This window comes from Microtus pennsylvanicus, chromosome 3, assembly GCF_037038515.1.
Source record: "Microtus pennsylvanicus isolate mMicPen1 chromosome 3, mMicPen1.hap1, whole genome shotgun sequence".
Lineage (NCBI taxonomy): Eukaryota > Metazoa > Chordata > Mammalia > Rodentia > Cricetidae > Microtus > Microtus pennsylvanicus.
This window is the reverse complement of record NC_134581.1, coordinates 26,626,620-26,650,584: the sequence shown is the minus strand read 5'-3', so window position 1 is coordinate 26,650,584 and position 23,965 is coordinate 26,626,620. Positions and strand designations below refer to the sequence as shown.

General features: G+C 48.8%; 1 protein-coding gene across 4 annotated transcripts in view; it reads right to left on the bottom strand.

The window, feature by feature from the left end:
• Positions 1–23,965, bottom strand: part of Pxylp1 (2-phosphoxylose phosphatase 1) — a 63,730-nt gene that overhangs the window by 18,609 nt on the left and 21,156 nt on the right. For 2 of the 4 annotated variants that reach the window (XM_075964919.1, XM_075964921.1), the window contains exon 2: positions 11,572–11,703. In XM_075964919.1, coding sequence (XP_075821034.1) covers positions 11,572–11,650 — 79 coding nt within the window. In that variant the 5' untranslated portion in view covers positions 11,651–11,703. Of the gene's footprint in view, positions 1–9,767; positions 10,052–11,571; positions 11,704–12,623; positions 12,720–23,965 lie in introns of those variants that run through there. The other 2 variants (XM_075964920.1, XM_075964922.1) reach the window with 2 other exon arrangements.

The following is a 23,965-nucleotide window of genomic DNA, read 5'->3' as shown; positions in this document are numbered from 1 at the left end:
AAATGGCCCCATAGGCTCTTAGGGGCTGGCACTATTGGGAAGTGTGGCCTTGTGGGAGGAAGGGTGTCACAGGGGGAGAGCTTTGGGGTCGCACAAGCTTAAGCCTGGCCAGTGGTCCACTGACATTTGCTGCTGTCTGAGAATCCAGATGTAGAACTCCCCTCCGCCTGCACCACGTCTGCCTGCATGCCACCATGCTTCCTGCCCTAACCATAATGGACTAAACCTCAGAAACTGTGAGCCAGCCCCAATTAGATGCTTTCCTTTGTAAGAGTTGCCAAGGTCGTGGTGTCTCTGCACAGCAACAGAAACCCTAACTAAGACAGTCATGCCCCCCCCCGCCCCAATCCCAGCAAAAGACAGTCCCTAACTTGGTTTCTCATAGAATCTTTGTTCCCCTCTGAATCCACATGAATCGGCCACCACTCTCAACATCCTGTCTGAAGCTCTCTCCAGAATATCACATTAAGAACTCTTATAGTAGTCAAGGTCTTTTCTAACCCAAACTCTTCCACAAAGCAGTTCCTAAGGCTACAGGATCGGATTTATTCCAGCAATACCCCACTTCCCAGTACCAACTTTCCGTGTTAGTCACATATCTCACGGCTATGACATAATACCTCAAAGAAGCAACTTACGGAAGGAATAATTTCTTTGGGCTTACAGAGGAGATACATCCCACCATAGCAGAGAAGGCGCTGTGGCAAGAGCTGCAGGCCGGCAGGTCCACAGTCAGGAACAGAGAACAACAAGGGCTTGTACCCATCACCCTCTCTCCTTTTTATTCAGCCAGGATCCCCGATCCCAGAATTAGGTACCATCTACTCAACCTACTCTAGAGAGTAGCCCCTCACAGACATCCCTGAGATTTGATCTTATTTCAAATCCTATCACGTTGACAAGATTAACCATCACACAGAGTATTCAGGCATTTGTTCCCTATGTGAGATCCCAGCAACGAATCAGGAGATGCACCATGACGCCATGGTGCATTCATCTGGGGGATGGAAGGAACACATGTGGGCAAGTACTTCGTTTTCCTATAAATATCTGTATCAATTTAACACATTTATACCAGTCTCACATTCATGCATTCTATATGCATAAAATACGTACTTATTACTAATTCTTAATATACATAAACATATTTACGGACTTTACTAAAACAACAATAAAAAACTTGTGGAGTCGGCTATTCCCTAGTTCAGAATTTAGCTGTAGCTAGAACCTTTGTCTTCCATGGCTGGAGAAGTTAGAGAGGCCAAGGCACAGCTCGGTGGCCTGGAGCTAATTTACTGTGGCTCTGGAAACTGGTAACAAAGCAGATGTCCCACGGTGGCATCTTCTGACTGGGTAGTACCTTCAGTTCTTCGCTTTATGGAATCTATGGAATTCCAGCTCCATGGCTAGCTTGTAGCTCACTTGCTTTGAGCCTGGGCCAAGGCATGGTCCAGCTATGTAGACACATGAGTGACATGGAGATAGCGTGTGTGGAATCATGGCACAAGCTGTGAGGTCTGTGGAGGTCAACTGGGGACCCTGGTGGTTGGATCCAAGTGACCCACGCATGACTCAAAGAAGCAGCGGTTTGAAAACCACATGATTAGGTCATGATCTAGAAAGATCTTTGCTGCTTCCTCTGGCACTGGGCTCCTTCGTCTTGTCCATTATTCCCCTTGCTGAGCTGGCCCTATGCTGTTTGCGACGCTGAATCATCCACAAGGAGCTCTCTGCAGACTCCTCCAGACACCCGGTACGCACAGCTCTCATGCATGGGGTATATGTGTGTGACATCCCCTCAACTCCATCTTCACCCGGTCGGCATGTGTGCTGCTCAGAGCCCACCCCCCAGGATGTCTCATTTATGGTCCTGTTTGCTTATAATTCTGCCCACCCCAATTCCTGTTGCTTGAATCTGCAGGAGCTGCCTCCTCCAGGAAGTCCACTCTGAGTTTATAAGGGGTTTCCACATCCCTCTCCCATAAGAAGTGTATCTAGCTTCTGCTGTTAGGGCCGCTTATACTAGGGGCGCCCCAGTTTGCTATTCCACCACCCCAAACGTCTCTTTCATGTTTATGCACCCTAAGGGGCTGGCAAAGGACAGCCCTTTCAGAAATGCTTGCTGAGCTAAAGGTCTTCTCTGAGTCACACCCTCCATTTTGATTTGCGTGTCAATGAGTCTTCTGGAGCAGCCTAGAGAGGGAAGGGCTGGAGACCGGCTTTCCTGGTTCTGGGAGGCTGCTGTGTAGCCGGCTGCTGTGGTCAGCAACCTGGCTCAGGACTTGCCTCAGACCTCTGAGATACCTGGTCCAATTGACCCATAAGGGGCAACACAGGGACCCTCTTTGATGAATGCTGGTTGGGGAGAAGATCTGGAGGGACAGGACCTTTTGAGGCTGGAGGATGCTGCCATCCTTGCATTGTGCCACTTGCCCCATGAGCTCTTGGGGGCCAGTTCTTCTGTCCTGGGCACAATGAGTAGAGGGGTGGGCTCAGAGGCTGGGCACACAGAAGCTGTCTGGAGCCTGGAATCTAAGACAGCACTTATCCCATCAGCCCTTGCCCGTGTCTCGCCACCCCCTCCCCAGGACAATTAGAAAGATTGCTGTCCCAAAGTCAGGCGGTGGTGTGCACACCTTTAATCCCAGCACTCAGGAGGCAGAGGCAGGTGGATCTCTATTAGTTCGAGGCCATTCTGGTCTACAGGACAGCCAGGACGGTTACACAGAAAAACCCTGTCTCAAAAAACAAAACAAAACAAAAACCCCACTGCTGTCCCAAAGCAGATGATGGAAAGGAGAGAGGTGCCGTGAGGGGCATCTGGACTGAGAGTGGACAGACAGACAGACAGACAGAGAAGGACCAGGAACTCTGCTGTGTGGGTGGAAACATCCCAGTCACAACACCTTCTGTGTTCCCGGTCACTGGTTTGGAAGCACAGGGAAGGCACAGTGGAGACCGCTAGGGAGGAGATGCTGAGCTGTGCCGTGAGTGGTCACCACCATCTTCAGACAAATGCTAGCTAACCGGAACCTCGCCCAGCTGCCAGAGCTATGAACTCCTTTGAAGCAAAACCTGCATCCGATGATTACATTTTGACTTTTGTTGATGCTATTTCTGGACCCATAGGATGGAAGAAATGGCCCGGAGTCAGAGCTATTAGAACTTCCCAGACAGTCCCTTTGCCAACAGCTCCTGGCTGGCCCACAGTCATGAATGGCTCAGCGGGTATGATCCAGCCAAGTGTCTGGGCCCGCCCACTATTGGGAATATCTCTCTGTCTTGCACAGACTCAAGTCAGAGTCCTTCCTCCAGGGTGCCACGCCAGTGTCTCATGGTGTCCTCACATCAAGGCCTTGACCCCGAGAGGAGGACAAAAATCTGCTGGTCCCTAACTGCTATGGTTTGCATCTGAAATGTCCCCACAGGCTCACATTTTGAGTATCTGGCTGAAGACAATGTTTCAGGAAGGGACCTGACTCTAAGCAGGCCTAACAAGACCCCTATCCAGAGAAGACAGGCTGCCCCGGAAGGAGGACAGTGAGGCAGTGGAATCTGGTGGCTTTCAGGACCCAGTTCCCTACCATCCCCTTAGCATGTGTGATCTGCCTGCTCTCCCTCCGCTGTACAGACAGCTGGCAGACTAACACTCCCTGCTGGGAACCACAGGTATCCATCCCAGCGACTGCAAACACAACAGGATACAGTGTCACTTCGACTTTATGTCTGGGCTCAGCTGCTCCCCAGGCCACTCTGTGACACTACCAACAAGGAACCCATCGAGGCCAAGGTCGGGTTTGCCACCTGATTTTACCTTCCTAGCTCCAGGCCTGCCTTGCCCTCGCTGGGACCTCAACTTGGGCTGGTCACCTCCTCGGGGACCACAGGCAGGTGGGACTCCACTTAAGTATGGCCATGGTTCTTACTGCCCAGAAGCCTCCTGGGCTGGGGAGCACAAGGGTCCAGAGAGCAAGGAGCCGGATCCAGTCCTGGCTCTGGGCAGACATGGCTACCTTTGTTTGAGGTCACCTGCGCAAAGACTATGGTAAAGAATATGCCATTTCCACATCTGTCCTCCAAATGTTCACTCCCACCCCTGTAAGTTCCTTGAAAAAGACTTATTATTTTGTTTATGTCTAAGTGTATGTGATTGCATGAGTTAATGTCCACCACACGCACACAGTGTTCGTGGAGGCCAGAAGGTGTCGGATCCCATGAAATGGGTGGTTCCAGGTGATTGTGAGCCACTTGATGCGGGGGAACTTGGGTCCTCGGCAAGAACACAGCCTTTTTTTCTAGATACCCCCTACCCCCTGCCTTATGATTTTGTAACAGGTTTTCTCTTCAGTGTGGGATCAGGAGACACTGAGTCCGGTGGTCCACACTACCCTGGGAGCACAGTGAGCTAGTCCCCCGCCCCCAGCCACCTCAGCGGCAGCAGCTCTTCTAACTCCTGCAAGTGTTCGGTTCACCCAAGTCAATACTCCTGTCCTACTTCTGTAACATGGAGGGAGTCTGCTTGTTTTCCCGGCCGCCTGGCTAGCTTAGCCCGGGTAAAAGTCCCAGCCTCTGTTCTCTGGTGGATCCATAGCATCTCTCTGATTCTGCTTTCTTCCTCCCAGAATTCAGTTCTGTCTTCTCTGCCTACCTAAGTTCTGCCCTATCAGGCCAAGGCAGTTTCTTTATTCCTTAACCAATACAAGCAACACACCAGGGGCCTTCCATATCACGCTTCCACACTGCTCCAGTTTCTCTCTATCGCCTCAAGCACTGGCGTTCTCTCTTTCTGCTGTCCACTTGCCAAAGAGTAATGATTTGCTCTAATCGCCAGTTCCCACAATTCCCTCAGCACTCCTCAGCCCTCCGAACTATCTTAAATGCCCACCCTGTCTCCAAAGGGCTGCTGTGATTGCCCATGGAAACCAGAAGCACAAGGAAGAGCTGCGGTTTTGTTGATGCCTTTGATCACTTGTGTTCATGCTGGGCTGGGTTTTGTTCTATGGGAGAGCTGGGGAAGGCCAAACCCCCACAAGAAGACTCGGATGCTCGATTCTATACAGACAAGACTGATCAAACAGTTGAACTCAAGTTTCTTTGGGAGGTCACTGAGCCCCCACATACTGCCTTTCATGTTCCCCCCATTTTAATGTTGCCTCATCATGAGCCAACCGATGTAGCAATTCAGTAAGAGTCTCTGCTGAGCTGGCTGCTTTCACGAGCCAGTGGAGCATGGCAGAGCATGGCTCACCGGGCTGGGGAGGCAGCAAGTCCTATCTGGCTTGAGGCCATTCATAAGCTATCTGCCTTGATTTCTTCCCCGAGCATTTGCCATAAGGACCTAAGTTTCTCAAGTGCTAGAGTGTGAGGGGTCCCTCAGTGGACCTAGATTTTGAGTCCCACTTGAAGCCTCAGGGACAGGTCCGGAAACTACATTCCTGAGGGGAACACAGGTTGGCTCCTACCCACTGTGATGTGAAGACCAAAGACCCCAAGTCACAATGGAAGCTAGTAATTACAGAGACGGCCAGCTGGGCATGGAAAGAACTATAAAAAGGACCTGGTTCCCTCACTTCTTGTGTCCTAGGTCCCCTCCGCCCCCAAGTCTGAGCGCCCGAGGATAACCTGTGGGAGCTGCTTGTCTCCTTCCACCATGCGGGTTCTCAGAATCAAGCTCAGGTTGTCTTGGTAACAAGAACTTTATCTACTGAGTCACTCTGCCTGCTGGACTCCTTGATCCCTGAAAGTGTCCACCTCTAACCCTTGGTCACGGAAACACACAAGGATCTTCCAAACACCCCAGTTCACATACACTGCTATAGTTCATGCCTTCCTTCATAGAATGCACAGCAGACAGCGTGGAGGATGGTCTAGTCCCAGGCTGGGGACAGGCTCCGGGCTGTTCTGTAGCCAAGGGGTTTACTCTCAGCTACCTTTATCCTAGACCTATTATTGTGGTCAGTAAGATTACGTATGTCGTACAGAACAGGCCTTCAGAGATCACCATGGAATTGATGCTGCACACACCAACAGCTGTCTCCAAAGAGCACACGAGGCCGAGGGAGCAAGAATCTAAACAACCAAGGCAACGCCACTGCTCCTTCCTCAGCTCCTCTGTGCAGAGGCCACTGGAGGTCTCTCTCACTGGAGGTCACCCAATGTTGTTACTCTCTTTCCCAGTTGACAGGGGATCTAAGGCACTCGAGGGCAGGGACAGAGTATGGGATCTGGAGACTATAGGAAGAATGCTGGCTTCGCTGACAGAGAGGTGCCAAAAGAACCTCGCCATACACACATTCTACCTGCTTCACGGAGCTGCTGAAGCTTGGGACTCCTAGTGTGTCCACCTGAGACCTCCGGACGACTACCTCCTTCCCCGGCTTCTGAATAGCTCTTGTCTAAGCACCCCCTTTCCCCAGGTGAAGCTGTCTCGTCATCATTCTCTCTTCCTGACTCTGTAGGATCTGTTTTTTTTTTTTTGAGGGGCCCACCCTCCTTTCTTTTCCCAGGGAAAAACACAGCTGTAGCGGAGACTGAGCAGGACGGAGCCAGAGCTCTCCGATGCCAGGGAAAATGACTTTTCAAACAAGAGCTGAAAGTTTATGTGAAACTGGTAAATAATTTTTAAAACCTGGAAACATTGAGTGGGCCAAAGCAAACAAGTTCACAGCCTCTACACGATCAGGTTCCTCCCAGCCCAGACTGCATGATGGTGAACACAAAGCCACAAACAGTGGCTGCAGACTCGGTCTTTCCTTGGCATTCGACCAAGATCCACTTTGGGCTGGGCACTGCAACCATGCAGCCCTCAAGCGCTTCTAGGCACCCTGTGCACCACGCTCACCCACTTCCCTTTCCTGAGCTCTGCACATTCTTGTTCTGAGCAATCCTCCTGCCTCCCCTCTGTCTGGATATTTCATTTCCCTGGTATCTTCCTCTAGAATGGAGGCCTGCAGGAGACCTCTGAATGAACATGTGGATGAACAAAGTATCTAGTGACTACCCCAGCAGACTCTGGGTTTCAAGGTAGGATCACTCTGCCCCATCCCACCTCGCAAGTAGTCATAAAGCCCCCCCCCCACACACACACACGGTGACACTCCAGGTTTTGCGTCTTCCTTTCAGGGCGAACGCCTGCCTCTGAGCCTCCCCCAGTCTTTGACTGCGTAAGTGAAACAGCCTCTGAGTTGCATCACCCAGTGTCACCCTCCCACCAGCTCACACTATACATGAGACACACCCGGGTGCTGGCTCTTAACACAGACCCTGGGCTCTGCTCCCACCGAGAGTCGGATTCTGTAGGGAGGGCTGCAGACATTTCTGTTTGCTTGTTTGGGAATGTGTGTTTTAAACACGATCCCAAGGCAATGCTGACCCTTGCACTTGGATGTCCACATTCTGGAGAAAGCAGAAGTGGGCTCTGCCCTTTCCAATATGCTAATTGCATGGTGGCGTCTCTGCTGCTGGGGCTCCCTTCTGCTTTGCCTCTGCACAGCTTCCATCTGCCAGGGACACTCTTCTCTAGTGTCCTCCCCAGACAACTCCTAGTCTCCCTCAAGCATGACCTCAGGTGTCCCCTGACTGGACAGGTTTCCTCTCTTCTAACCCGCCATACCACTCTGCCATACATACATACATGATCTCAATTCATTCGACACACGTCAGGAGTACCATGTGCCAAGCACTGTACTATGTACTGCAGAGTCCTCACCAACTCTATCACATTCTCCACTTCACTGAGGGGAAACTGAGGCACCGAGATGGCACGTAGCTTCTCTGAGTGTGGAAAGCTGGTTAGTGGCAGGCCGGGTTTGGTCTGCAGTCAGGCTCCAGAGTCCATGCTCCACCCACTCCACCATGCCCCACCCCTTGCCTGCCCAGCATTCAGTGTCTCTGCTCCTGAGACTCCTCCACTGGTCAGAGGGGTCTGTGGCTCCCGAGGGACTCAATTCCCAGGCCAGTGACAAAGAAGGAGTATTAGCTAAAGAACAAAATTGCACATATTCCCAGCACTGGATCAACAAGGAAAGATAAAATTAATAAAACTTTAGCGTTTAAAGATATAAAATGTGATTGGGCCCAATGACTTGCCTGACTCTGTCCTCTTTAGAGAGTGACCTTCCAGAGTGTGCCAACTCCTGGGGGGAGAACACACACCTTTGACATAACCCTGAATCTTCAGCAGCTCCACTTCCTGCCCAATGCAAATGCGTCTCTGTGTCCATTAGGTCACACAGAACAGGCCAACGCCTCCTGCAGGAAGGACGCGTCAGACCCTGAAGACAACACTAGCTTTAACTACTGCAGATGAACTCTGCTGCAGCCCACTAAGGCTCCGCCCAAGAGGATGCCTTCCCCCCCCCCCCCCCAATACGAGTGCCACAAACACCACATAGATTCACTGTCAGCCAACGGACTCTGAGTAAAAGCAAATAACTGGATGGTAAGTCCCAAGCTTTCTTTCACTAAATAGCTGAAGTAATAAGCTCTGTCCGCCTTCTGGGATGCTAGTATGCCGTGAGAGTGCACTCTGGCAGGGCTCTGGTTTGTGTACAAACTTACGGTCAGTCAGACTTCTGTGGGCCAAGGGTTTTCCCAAAAGCTCTCAGCTCTCAATCAATCTTGCAAAACCATAACAATCAGCTCCATTTTACAGAAGAAACAGCAGCTGCTATGAGCCAGGGCTTTCCCAAAATCTACACTCTCGTACCAACTCTGCAAAGGAGTGGTTGGTAACGAAGAGGCTTGCACCAGTCAGGAAGTTTCCACAAGTGTCTATTCTCATGCCAACCTTGCAGAATTATGATGATTAATTCTCTGATGAAGGAAGGTGCAGAGGAGCCAGCTGCTTAATAAGGAAGCTACCATTCGGATGAAGGCCACAGCTTCAGAGTCCGCGTGTGCCTGTCACACCACCATTTGGGGAAGGAGAAGATTGAGAGTGAACACAAAACACAGACTGAAGAAACGCTGCGGAGGGGAAACGGTAGATTATAAATGGGCAGAAAAAGCAGAAACGACGCAGATGTCGTCAGATCCAAACAGTCTTTTCATGTTGTAACAAAGAATCCTTGAATTCGAGAAGTTATTTTCCTACTGTACACATTTCAAAACTAAGGAACTGAAATACGTGTGTGTGTGTGTGTGTGTGTGTGTGTGTGTGTGTATGAAATAATTTCACTAAAGACCTTCAGCGCACACAAGCCATTCGTGTTATCACAGATGGATGTGTTGAGAAGCTATGAACGGTACTCTATGCTGTCCGGGTCCTTCCCCTCTCACTCTGTCTCCACAACACCGAGTACAGCAAGCACTTGACAGACACATGCGACTTGACTCCTCACGTCCTCTGCCTACGAGGAGACATGCTTGTTTAAACAATCCCATGTCTCACTCCTGACCCGCGTCAAAATGTTTCCATATCCAAAATATCAACAGGAATATTGATCTACCAGCAAGATATAACAAGATACACAGTAGTTTCAGAAAATGAAACCATACTTTTTACATAAAGAACACACACACACACACACAAACTATATTGTTTCAAACAATAACATTGCCAGCATGGTATTCAAAAAATTTGTCAAAAGGAACATTAAAAAAAAGCATGTATATTTTAGGGTAAGAACAAAGCATGAGTCCATCTTTGCTTTGTGACTCAAAGTTTCTTACACTATAATACTAAGCAATTAATAAAGCAATCAAATAAATGAAGCAACCAAGTGTCATTTCTCTGCAGACAGGCAGGTTCCAAAGCTGCAGATTACCTAGGAGGAGGAGGGCAGCACGGACGTCCATCTCTCAGGCTTTCTGCACTGCAAGGTACTCCAGAATGAAGAGCTCGGGTCCAGCCAGGCCAATTTAGTCTGCAAAATTTTCCTTAAAAAAAGTGTGGCTGAAAAGCGGCCCTCCTAACAGACAAACATTCACAAGTGTGGTACAGGCAAGACACACAGGGCCATTCAGTGCCACCCAGGCCAGCTCATGCGAGAGACGCCTGAGGAACACAAGGGAGCCACATTTACCTCTCAGAGCCCGCCCAGGGCTCAGACTAGAACTCCAGGCTGACTGCAGCTCCCTCCTCCTCCACCGAACGATGGAAAATTTCCAATGAAAAACTACAAACAACGAAACCACTGAAAGCCAGACCCCACTTATTGGAAGGTTTCTATTTTTGCAGGTCATTAGCCATCTGGAGTACTTCTGCACGTCTCTGGTCACCTTCTCTTGACCACTTCCAATATTGGAAGGATGAAATAAGTATTTTTGGGCCTCTTCACTGTTACAGCGGCCTGTCACGTGCACAGGGGTGAGCCTATACCACCCTGTGGTAAATCACGCAAGCCTCAAAGCTTTCTTTCTTCAAACCACCCACTCCTGATGCCAAGTCTCCCACATTCCTCTGCACTCCCCACATCCCACTCACTGAGCCACCTGTTCCTATTTCTGTCACTCAAAGTGAAACAGAAATGCCACCTCCCCACAGAGCTCCCACCCATCAGGGTGAGGTGGGAAAACAGAGAAGCCAGGTGACAGCAAACACAGTTCTCAGCATTGTACCAGCGCCTCCTCAGTTTCCAGCACAGGGAACCCAAAGGAAAAGGAGATGCTTCCAGAGTAGGTACAGACTCATTCATTCAACGAATGCTTCGGGGAAGGATTCAGGGGAAGGGCACAGTGAGGCTTCGTGACTAGGGAAAGGGAGCTGGCTCATGGAATCCTGATGTACATCACAAAAGCATCGAACCCTTGCAGCAACGGATGGGTATCTAGAGGAAAGAAAGCAGGGGCTAAAAGGATGGAAGGAGATGGGGGAAGAGCTGGTCCATGCAGGGTCATAGGGGTGAGCTCAAGGAAAGGCTTGGAGAAAGCCAAGCAGAGGGGAGACACAGGGGACGGTAGGCAGGATTTGAGTTCCAGGATAGCCCTTCTCATGGCAAGTGTGGGGAGCACAGATTTGGGGTACAGTGTGAGCATAAAGATTCAGTGGAAGACGATGAATCGGGGAAGCTCACAGATGAGCTTCACCAGAGAGTCCTTACCTTGCTACCTGGGACCTCCAGTGAGCAGCCTCTGCCACCAGGGGCCAAGTTTCATACCAGCAACCCAGTTTCCCCACCCTATCCTGAGTTACCCCAGCCCCATCAACGACTGAACATATGACGGCCACTTAGTCTTCAAGGAACCGAAGGTCAAATGCCTCTGCCCAGCATGAGAAATCAAGATGAACCCTCTGGACCCTGGGATGTCAACGAGAATAAGCAAGCGGTTTGGGAATGTGCGTAGAAGTTCAAAGAATGTAGGGCGAGGGTGGCTGTGAGGGTGGCGGCACAGGCCTAGGAGGCTACGGAAGGAGGATCACTAAATTGACGCTAGTTTGGGCTACAGAGTGGAGAGCTGGACGCAAAGAAAGAAAAGACGCCAGTTTAGGATTCTTGCTTCCAACCATTCACCATGACTACCGATAATGAAAAAGCCCCGGAGTTTCCTTCCTGCCTACAAACCCAGGCCCTTAGTCTCCCAGCAAAGCCGTCTACCCTCCTGCAGCCCACAAGGCCCCTCTGTACTCACAGAACTGCAGGCTGAGGCTCAGGAAGGCCAGCAGCCCAGCCAGGGCCAGCAGCACCAAGAAGCGATTACGGTAAAGCATTATTGTCTGTTCTACTTGCTCTTCATGGCTTCACCTCCAACCCGGAACCTGTCCTGTGGAGAAAACAAAAGCAAGGAACAATGTTCAAGGAGAAAGAGAAGTCCGTCCCCTGGTAAGGAGGCCTGGATCCCAACTGGAGAACAACCACTTGTTCCGGAAGTCACTGTCTCCAGAGAAGCCCAAGTGAGAACGAGTCCACTAGTATGCCCGTCTCCTGCCTGCCGTCAATGGGCGAGGAGAAATGTTTTAGAGACGCCGGCCCAGAGACACGCAAAGAACGTTCATGGAGCATGCACAATGCCACAGACAGCAAACCCTGCTCAAGGACCAGCTCACCCCATCATCACCTCAAACCTTTCAATCTTCGACTTTTTGGTGAACCATCTGCCAAGATGACCTTGACATTGCATCAGAATTTGGACATCAGCCACTGCAATGTGTCCCACGATACTGCTTTCAGGGATGCTGACTGCTTCGTACAAACAGCCCCACCAATCAGTCAGAGGAATGGCCACTCCGGGCCACTGAGTCTCTCAGCTACGGCTCCCCCTCCCCCACTTTAATTTCTTCAAACATCAGAACTGTGCAACAGAACTTTTACTTTCTTAGTATTGAGTAAGATTCTTAATTTTCCATACATGGAAAAAAAAGGGTACTGTAATTTTATTCTATCAGCCTCACATGAGAGTTTTATTATTTGTGTGTTTGTGGGGGGGGTGTAGTGCATGTGCCATACTGCACCTGTGCAGGTCAAAGGTCAACTCTGTGAGGTCAGTTCTTTCCTTCCACATGGATCCGGAGAACTGAACTTGGGCCACCAGGCCTTTGCCTGCTGAGCCATTTCACCGCCATATTGGATTTATTTCCTGGTTCTCACTGGGGTTTTAAGTGGAACTTGGAAAACATATTTTCCTTAGAGAACATTCTTAAGATGATAACAAATATGTCAAGTGCTGGTGACAGCGGTGCACACCTTTAATCCCGGCACTCAGGAGTCAGAGCAGGCAGATCTCTCTGAGTTCGACGCCAGTCTTGGTCTACAGAGTGAGTACCAGGACAGCCAGAGCCACACAGAGAAACCCTGCCTTGAAAAACAAACAAATAAAAAAAGATTATAACAATAAGACTGTAACAGCTGTTACAAGCCTGAGTCTTTACCCACTTCAAATTCAATCTCCCACACAGCTCTGGATAGACAAAGCAGGCAGAAGCGCACTTGGTAACGTGAAGAAGGCATGACTGAGTACCAGTCTGTACTGACGCACGGAAGAGCCGCCAGCTTCTCGCTCGGGTGAGGGAGGTGTGTGGCATGTGGGCTGGTAAATAAGCTACTTTATGAAGAAAAAAGATCCGCTGGGAGCAAGGCAGGAGCTAGAGCCTGCAGCCCTTGCTCCCGATACTCTCCCCACACACAGACCTGCACCCCTTGCTCCCGATCCTCTCCCCGCAGTCCTGCACCCCTCCTTTAGGAAGGGACCTGTCCGAATTTTGTTTACCAAGGGGGTACCTTTTTCTAAAAGACAAATGAAAGCACTCCATCTCACAGCAGGTGGACCGCCAGCACTCCTCCTCCGTGGGAACCTCCCTGGTGGCTCCCCTGCTGGGCAGCTGTCAACCTTCATCCATTCTTCAGCTAGGGACTCCTATCTGCTCACAGCCATCCACTTCCAGAGGCTTTGATTCAGCCAGCACGGGGAAAGCTGGTGTCACGTGTGCCCCAACAGTGACCTCGTTCACACACTGCTAGGTTGATGTGTGCCTTTCTGCTGCACAGACAGGAAACTGAAGCTTGTGAGTGCGAAGTTACTAAGTGGTGGTGCCAGGGTGTGAGGGGAGGTGTCCGCGGCTCTCCTGTTCTCTCTCGTGGGTGCAGAGTCTCCTTCAACATTACATACTGACTCTAGTCAAAGTTACTGAGAGCACAGGCCAAACTCACTCTTGGTAGGTCAGAACTTCTACAGCTGCCTTCCTTCTGTGGCCACGGGTCTCAGAGCCCCTTAGTGCCCAGTCTTTCCTGATTGGCTTTATTCTATCAATAACCTAATAAAATGATTCTGAGGGGGGTTGTTTGTTTTTGTTTTTGAAAAAAATATCACCCAGGCTAACCTCAAACTTGCAATCTGCTTCCTTCATTCTCCTGGAATGACACACTCAAGCCTTGGGGAACCTTTCAATTTAGGGAAGGGAGGCAACTAAAGATTGTGGAATGGGAAGTAAGGCTTAGAGAAAATTTTGGTATCTTTGTACTCTCAAGTGAACTGCGTCTTTTCTTCATGGTCTCCTCCACCATCTTCTTTTGTGGCTGATGCCATCTTTGTGCATTCTCCTCATGAGGCCGTCTTCTAGAGCTTCTGCCCGGGAGGCAGCACTGGGACCCCAAGCTTTATTGTCAGAAGGGTCCTATGGGCCTGACTACCTGATGATGCCCTGTGTTCACACGCAGGACGCCATGGCTTTCTCCAGCTTCTGGGCTCCATCTGGCCCTTCATTAATTTTCTGCCTCCAGTCCCTTGGTGGATTTCCCAGAAGAGGCTGCTAGAACGGCTGCAGAGATCGTACAGCTTTCCTTGACACTGTCTCTTCCTAAGGAGTTCACCACAGTGTGGCTCAGAGCTGTCTTCAGGTGGGTGGCAGGTAGCGGCAATCATTACCTGCTGAGCTAACCCCAGGTTTGCTGCATGAAGCTTTTCTGACAGTAATGGCTTCCAATTCATACTTTTTCTGTATCCACGGACTAATGTAACAAGCTCCCACACTGACTCCCGATTCAGCCAAGAGATCTGTTTCGGCTAATGGGAAAACAGCAGAAGGGTTGCATGTAGGGGCCCTGAGATGCACCGGGGCCGGACTATGAGAGGACTTCCAGGCTTGTTTGCTAGAGGATGAGAAACCACGTAGATCCACTGAAAACAGACCCTACTGGGGCTTTCTCAAACAATCCGTCTGCCAATAACGACACACGAGTGAGGGTACCCTAGACCACCCAGCTCCCCCAAGCCCGGACACTTCTCAGCGGAGTTGGTCCAGACCAGAGGAAACTCGGCCAAACCAGACACTCACCACGAGTATCACGACTGCTGCTTTAAGGCAGTAGATGTTGAGAACTTGATACAAAGCAAAACTTAACTGACAGAAAAGAGAAAAAAAACCTTGCATCTCTACCAGAAAGCACAAACCAGGATCGGCACCCTACAAGGCCGTTCCGTCTTGTCTATATTCTCGACTTGCTCAATGCTTTTGGAGAAAGGGGCTGTGTTTAGGCTCAGACGTAAAACAGAGGGTATGCTGGGTTAACCGGCAGCTGAGCTCACGGAACCACCCTGCAGCTTCCAATCTCCGGGCTGCTGACATTTCTGCCTATCCTGACTTCTCAGTGGGAACACTATTTCTCTTCCATCCCCTCGGTGTCTGTGTCCTATCCGACTCCCTAGCGAGCTTAAATTTCCACCTGTGCTGAGCCACATCCTCAAGCTCCGCACACAGCCCAGCTCAAGGGTGACTAAACCATGAAGTAGACACATGGCATCTTCTGGGGTCCACTTGAGTAGATGACATGGGGAGGGAGACCACGCTTTGTTCTTACTTTTAAAAACAGCTAAATAATGTTGGCAGAACCCAAAATCTGCAGGAATTTAAAGACACTGGTTTACAACTGAAGCTAAGAGGCCAAAGGGTCAGTGTGTGCTTGCTGAAGGGAAATGTCAGCAGCACAGTCTGTCACTGTAGGTATTTCCTGCCGGGGGACACTCCTTCAGTGGACGGGAAGCCTAACTGAGTGGACAGGATGAGGCTCTAGAGGGCCACAGATCATCCCCAGCTTGGCTGTTTATTTTCTACAGACTCTCAAGACAAGAAACCGACTTTGTTTCTAGGAGTCATGAGACCATGACTTCAGTAAGCCTGGGGATAAGACCGTGAATGAGGAGACGTGGTGAGTAGTGCCCTCTGCAGAAGCCAGAGCCGTTGGCGCACAGCAGAGACGCGCTACGTCTGACTCTTCGGCTCCAGTGCGGTCACACTGTCACCGTGCCTACCCAGACCCAGAGACTCCGGGGCAGTCACACTGACACTGTGCCTACCCAGACCCAGAGACTCCGGTGTAGTCACACTGACACTGTGCCTACCCAGACCCAGAGACTCCGGGGCAGTCACACCGACACCGTGCCTACCCAGACCCAGAGACTCCGGGGCAGTCACACTGACACTGTGCCTACCCAGACCCAGAGACTCCGGTGTAGTCACACTGTCACCGTGCCTACCCAGACCCAGAGACTCCGGGGCAGTCACACCGACACCGTGCCTACCCAGACCCAGAGACTCCGGGGCAGTCACACTGACACTGTGCCTACCCAGACCCAGAGACTCCGGTGTAGTCACACTGACACTGTGCCTACCCAGACCCAGAGACTCCGGTGTAGTCACACTGACACTGTGCCTACCCAGACCCAGAGACTCCGGGGCAGTCACACCGACACTGTGCCTACCCAGACCCAGAGACTCCGGGGCAGTCACACTGACACTGTGCCTACCCAGACCCAGAGACTCTGGTGCAGTCACACTGACACCGTGCCTACCCAGACCCAGAGACTCCGGGGCAGTCACACTGACACTGTGCCTAACTAGACCCAGAGATTCACTCTTTCTCCAGAACTGTTGTGCCTGTTTCATGCTGTGTTTTCTTCCCCAAATCCTGGCGGCTCCCCTATTCACTGGCCCAGGGTAGGCAGCCAAATCTGTAGCCACATTCATGGCTCTTCTTCCATGGTGAGACTTCAGCTCAACTGCTGTGTCCAGCCTCGCCCAGGAATTTCCATCCTGGAACATACGCCTCAGCTAGTTAAGTTCCCACAGCAGAAATCCACAGATTACCAGGTATGGCCATGGTTTAGCTCTGTAGTCCAGGATGCATCCTTGATTATCCAGAGTTCTCTTCCCCTTTTGCTATGCCAGCCAAGAGGTTAAGAGAGGCATTTAGCAAGTCATGCTGTCCTTGGGTTTCCTTCCTGCCTTATTCATGCGTGTCCCTCCACAGGAGCCCTGTGCCTGCCGCTGGGGCGACTGCAGCTCCTCAGACACCCCAGCACACTCACGCAGGTCCAATGTAGGTCCCACCACTTTCCATGGAAAAGATGCTCTTGGTCCAACACACATCATAACCAAACCCAACTCCCTAAAATATCCCTGTGGACACAATCAGTCCATGCTCCGACTGAACAGAAGATGGCGTTACCTGTTAGAAGGTATCCACCAGACATAGCTCTAGCCCCTGGTTAGAAACACCTCAAACCCAGAACTATTACATTGGATTTCTGACCACATGAACAGCAAAGTCCCGCTAATTTCCTCTGCCTTAACCATAAACCTGAACAGCATAAGAAAAACACAGAGTTGAAACGGCACAAGACAATGAGCGGATCCCCTTCCATTACAGTAACCATCGCTCCTGAATTAAAGGGAAAGAAACACATCAGAGGCATCTGTCCAAGCTACCATTTCATCAGCAGAGGCTGCCAGAACTGAGCCCTCAACTATTTTTAACCTTGTAAAAACCAAGAAGGCCACATCAGGCAACAGGCTCTGGTTTCCCCTTCAAAACATACAGAATTTAGGATTTTAAATGGCTACTCGAAAGAAAATATGCATTCAATTATCTTCCACGAGTGCAGCTAAAAGTACTACCACCAGGAATAGAAAGATGGAATTAAATAAAGAAAATACTTGGGATAGATCCTATACTCTGAGTTGTTTCCATCATAATTATTTTGGCCTAAGTAAAGATTAAAAAAAAAAACCATGTAACTGCAAAGTAAACATGAACCAAGCACAGGCTGAGGCAGCATCCGAGGAGCCCTCTTTCTAAGGTTGCTTCAGGAAGGAGTTTAATCGCAAAATCAAAGCTGCCTGGCTAGGGAAAAAGCAACCCTGGAGACTGATGAAGATGGATGAATTCCCGAGCCGCCAGGAAAGCCCAGGAGAACAGACTGGAATGCGGTGCTGGAATGGGGGACTCCGTGCTCACGGCAGTCAGTCTGGGACCAGGGATCTCCAGCTCTAATCCGTGAGCTTGCTTCCAAAGCAGAAGCCAGCTCGTTCATTCACTCACGCACGCACGTATTCCTCACGTCCACCGTGCCCCTCTAAAAGAAAAGGACCTCAAGCAGAGGACAAAGAACACTTCTGGGGGTGGAAGGAGGCATCTTGAAACTCAAAGCGGAAATGCACTACAGATTTACAGAGGAGAGGGTACGAGACCAGGAACTGCTATAAAAACAGAGGGAGGGGCCGGAGAGACAGCCCAGCACTGCTGTCCCAAAGGACCTGAGTTCAATTCCCAACACCCACATGGCAGCTCGCAACCGTAAGTAACTCCAATTCCAGGAGCTCTAATGCCCTCTTCTGGCTTCTGCAGGCACTGCCTGGATGTAGTGCACATATCAAAACATCCATACAAATGAAATAAATAAAAAATAAATAAATCTCAAAAATAAACAAAACCCCCTAGGGTTTGAGGGAGAGTAAGGAGGCTGGCAAAGCGCTGCTGAAGCTGCTGCTGGCCCCTCAAGGACCATCGTGTGACGCTCTGCTCCCACGATGTCCATCGTTAAAAGTGGAAAGACAAACCCAGCTTTTTTTAAAAAAAGGAGCTGGAACACAGGCCAAAGGACAGATGAGTCATGAAAGAGTGTATAAAGCTAGCTGCTTTTCTAGTTTCGATTCTGCCATAGTTTTTCTTTGTGCTGAGTAAGTACATAAAAAATGTAACTGATAATCAGAGTATAAAACACTAAGTGAAGCCCAGGACTTCAGGAGGGCCATTCTAACTCTAAAAAGGTTCATGGAGATGTATTGAGTGTGAGGCTGGATAAGGGTTTGAGTGCCTACTTTAAGCTGGCCATGTGATGTTTTTACTAGTGAGTTCAGCACAATAAAGCGAGCTTACTAATAATCTTAAAAGCCTACAGTCGAATTAGTCAGGTCATGAGTAGCCAAACATTAGGCCACAGGAAACCAGAGCCTCCAGGGAAGGAGAGGTAGGGCACAGACTAAGAGACTGCAGGTCAGCTCCCTGGAAGAGGCAATTCTGAAAGCGCCCTGAAGGGTGGCCTGGAGTTGGTACATTTGCGATTGCAATTTACAAAAATATGCCACCAACAGAGCGTTTGCATGCCCAGGCTCGCTGCATGACTTGGCCCTTGTTTCCCAGGTTAAGGTCCCATCTCTTGCCACCATGTGTTCTTCAGGAGCAAGCTCAGAGCGCCCCTGCCCTCTGTGCTGCAGAGGTGTGACCGCCCTGAATGCCTACGCTCAACCCTACAGCTGGCTTTCCCAGACACCTCTCTCACCTAGGGAATCTAGAAAGGTGATGTGCACTGTGCATGGCCATATCCAGATGTGGCAGCTGTTAAGGGGCAGTCAGCAGTGGAGGAAAGGATCAATACCGTAGATTAGTTCCCAAGCATGTCCTGGCCATACTGGGCCCATTGATCTTTACCCCGTTTTTTAGAACTGCAACAATCTGACAATACCACAAACTCCTCCTCATTCAGTCCCTTCCACACAGTCGGGACTCAGGGTCAGTGTGTAAGTCTGGAGCGCCGTTTCAAGCCTTTGCGACCCATGCTTTTCTCCCTGAGGAAACAGCCCTGGGTTGTTAAGGATGTAACAGAAAGCACAGCAGAGAGTGGCCTATAAGCACCAGCCTGTGAGACTCTCAGATGGACTGGTGCCCAGCAGCTCACGCGAGGGACTTATTCTGCCCCTTCCTTGCCTCTGCTCACTCTTTCCCCATCCCAAGCAAGAGACTGCCCGCTGGGAACAGCAAGGAAAGTCAGAGTCTGAAGAGGTTTTAAATGCCACCCGGCTCAAGGTCAGGGCAGAGCAAAACTGGCACAAGGCCCCAGAGCGTTCAAAGAACTTGACCAATGCGGCTCCGCCCACCCTGCTTCACATTCAGAGTGGTACCCAACACTCCGCCCTTGTGTCCTTCCTGTACACCGCCGCAGGCACACTGTGACCTGTGCCTCTAACTGTACCCCTTACGATCAGATTTCTCTGGGCTTAATGGGACACAGAGAGAGAGAATATTTTCCAAACTCCTTTACAACTAGCTGTAAGCAGGTACTCTGGTCAGTGGCCTCTAATTGGGCGGAGTCTGGTAATTCCAAGTCAAAAGGAGGTTGCCCGCCCCAGCCCAGCCTGAATTGTTTTCCCCCACAACTTCCGGGGCTCCAAATCCCAGGATGGTGATGAGCCTTTTTCACATGTGGATAAGAAACAGCATCCTAGTAGACGAAGAGAACCCTAGGTGACCCCAAGGGCAAAGCTACCCATTTCCTTGATGGCTTATCAGCTCAAATTGTTTCCAAAGTCTCCCAGTCTCTTCTCAACTCCCTCAATTTCACAACCTCTTAAAGCCTTCATTATTTTGCTTCTGTTAAAGTAGGCGAACAAAAACCCCACCACTGGTACTACGAAACACTGAGCCCTTGCAAGGGACTCCTTCTCTGAGGGCACAAAGGGAGACGTGATCATGATATAACCGTGGTTGTTGTTTTGTTTTAACCCTGGATTATCCGTGTATCCAAGAAGATGGGTTGGCTGCAGGCAACAGAAAACCCTAGCTAAACCAACAAGACCCAGCGACACACCACCAACCAGCCACAGCTCTAGGACAACAGATCAAAAAGAGCCCACCACTGGGAGCCAAGATCTTCCTAACCTTTCTGCTCTTAGCAACCGTCCGCGTTTGTCCTCTCCCAAGGCTGGCTTCTCTTAGTGTCAGAAACTGATGCCATATTCCCAAGCATCACAGCCATATCTGGTAGTAAGCAGAGATGGTGAGACAATCCTGTGTATCTCTCTGTTATCAGAGCAGTTCAGCATCTCCGAGCCCCTCCCCCTCCCTAGAAGGGAGTCACATGTCCAAGCCCAAAGCAATGACATAAGAATGGATTATGACAACTGGGTGAGACCAAGCAGGACTCACTTTTTAGCAAAGGTCTTGCGCAGAAGGAGAGAGCCAGGGGCTTCTGTGAGAACTCACACCTGGAGAAGGGTTGACAACACACACAATTATCCCAAGCAGTGATTCCGAAGCTCAGGCAGCTAATGACAGCACCCATACTTTTCAGATCTAGCCATCAAAGCACAGCCCGTCATAATTACAGGTTTTCAAAACTTCAGTGTGGGCTCGCTCAGGTATAATTCAGCAGCGACAAAGAGCGCAGCGTCTCTTGCAGCCTGCAACGTCCTACCAAGACCTTTTATTCCAAAATCTGTGTTTCTAAAATATGCCGCATGAATTATTTATGATTTCTTTCCAAGAAGTTTCTAAAGTTGGTGACTTACAGAGTTGGTATTTTTAAAAGCATAAACTATATTAAGTTTTTTTTTCTTTTTAAAAGATTTTATTTGTGTGTGTGTCTGCGTGAGTGCATGCCATGCATGTGTGGGTGAATGTGGAGGCCACGTGCATCAGATCCTCTGCAGCTGGAATTACACATGGTCGTGAGCAGTCTGATATGGGTGCTAGGAACCATAACTGGGTCTCTGGAAGAATGACAGCTCATGATGTGGGAGAATGGTCTATATTCTGTCAATTATATTTTAAATAAATGCTGATAGGGCAGTAGCTAGGCAGGAAGTATAGGCGGAACAATGAGAACAGGAGAATTCTGAGAAGAGGGAAGCCCATTCTTCTGCAATTGTGAGCTCGCCACAGAAGCAAGATGTGACTGCCTCACTGAAAAAGGTACCAAGCCATGTGGCTAGCATAGACAAGAATAATGGGCTCATATAACTTGTAAGAGTTAATAAGAAGCCTGAGCTAATGAGCCAATCAGCTTATAGTTACTGTAGACCTCTGTGTGATTTCTTTGGGACTTAAAACGATTGCAGGAACCAGGCAGGACAGAAACCTCAGACAATAGCTGAGCCATGGCTCCAAGTCCAAGAATTTGTTGTTTTTTTTTTTTTTCTAAATTTGTCAACTGCAAGGTCCAGTGACTCTCTTTCTTAAACACCCACCAACTCATGCTCCTCGCTAAACTATTCAGGTGGCTGATCATTTCTCAAGACTGAATCAAGGAATCCAGCAAGATAGGGTTTCACTTTTTATATATGCTTCAGCCATCTTTCTGACATTCTGAGAGAAGTCTGTTTCACCCAACAGTATCAGCTCTACATTTGCTGAAGTTTTGGAAGCAGTTGCCTCTGAAACCAGCCTGCTTGTTTTAGACCTTCCTCCCTCCCTCCCTCCCTCCCTCCCTCCTTCCCTCCCTCCCTCCCTCCCTCTCTCTTTTTCCCTTTCAAGACAGGGTTTCTCTGTGGCCTTGAACTCACAGAGATCCGCCTGCCTCTGCTTCCCGAGTGCTGGGATTAAAGGCATGGGCTACCACTGCTAGGCTTAGCATGCTTGTTTTAGAATGTCAACCATACCTCAAGAAAAAGGACAACATGAACATGGCATGCCTAACTCACCAAAGCTCTTTCAAAAATATAACTACTTTTTAAAAATTGTATTTTGCAAGTAAACCGTGTCAATTAAAAGTGTCTTAAAAAGTCAAGGGATGCTGAAGAGGGCAGAATGGGCATTCTGTTGTACACAAAGAAGATCTAAGTGATAAAAATCACGTTTTCCGAGCAATGAACAAACAAAACAAACCTTCCCAAATCTTAAGAATCACAGATGTACGCACTGAATTAGGCACACAGGAAAGTGGGCTTCCAAGCGAACTGGTGTTTCTTGATGCTTGCATTTTTCAGGGTTTTGTTCTGGTTGAATGCACAAAACAGAGCATGCAAGCTGGCCACTAGATATGATAGGATAGAAGGGTGGATTATTGAATCTACTCAGAAAGAAAAAAGGGAGGATATGATATGGTAAGATAAAAGGGTAGATTATTGAATCTACTTTTAAAAAGCAACTACTAGTTTTAACTATTTTACATTGATTACTTTTGTATATTGCATACAAATTTTGTCTTTTGATACAAATTTGAGATTAATTTTGTTAAAACTTACTGTACATATATTTCTACACTTGCTCAAGGTATTGTACCTATACAATTAATGCAAACTTCTAGCCCTTGAAAATTATTATTACCAATTTAGAATAATAAAGAAATGCAGGTTAATAACTGGTCACCTATTATAATTGAACTTGTAGTCACATTAGGTATGTTTTCAAAGTCAAACAGAGATATATTTTAGATAGATCATCTTCAAACACCAGAATGTCACATTTAAGACATTTTAATAGCATAGGTTCTTTTTTTTTTAAATGACAATAAGACATGCCTTCTCCTGGCAGCACCAATCTACTTCAGAGAAAATAATGAGCATCAAAAAAGCTCCATATGGAGTTCAGTTTCTTTGTGGCAAAAGTAAACCACTAGGCAAGAAAGTTCCCTTGGCTTGACTGCTGACAGTATGCTGTACAAACGGGACCAGCAGGACACAAGAGAGTGAATGTTAAACCTTGCCAAGACAAGGTAGGACATCCTTCAAAACTCTTGCTTTATAGAAAAGTCTGTCGAATATTCTAGGCCTTTAGGCCAAAAATGGATGTCCCAACATTGCAGAGGAACTTTGGATGACTGTCCAGGAAGCCACTTGTTTCTGTCATTTCTCACATTTTTTTTGAAGTTGCTTGCTTGCACTTCCTGCTTACTTAGTTAATATTATTTCCTTTTGGGTCTCTGAAGGAGTTGATGACGAGATAGTTATAGTTTTCCTTGCTTATGAGACTCAGAAAAGAAACTCACTAAAGAAGTATAAAGTGTATAAGGTTGAGAGACATCAGAAGATAGTTTTGGGTAGTAATACAAGTTGTGATAGAAAGTAAAATAGGTATAAAACTTTGGACTCACCAAGATAGGATAGATATGAAGTATTTTCTTTGAATTTGTCAAATGCAAATGGACTAGACATTGTTGATGTATTTATTGCCTGTAACTGTGCTTACTGTATATAGTTTTTCTTATATTAGTTATAGTCTTCTTTTTTATTTTAGACAAAAGGGGAAATACAGTGATATTTTACATATATTTTAATAAATAAAGTTTGCCTGAAAATTAGAGGGCAAAACTAAGACACTAGAGGCCAGGCAGTGGTGGCACACACCTTCAATCCCAGAATTTGGGAGACAGAGGCAGATAGATCTCTGTGAGTTCAAGGCCACCCTGGGTTACATAAGGTCAAAGCAGAAACAGATCCAGGTGGTGGTGGCTTACACATTTAATCCCAGTATTAGGCAGTCACAGAGCTTTAATCCCAGCACTAGGGGGAATATATGATGGGAGGAGACAGAGGCTC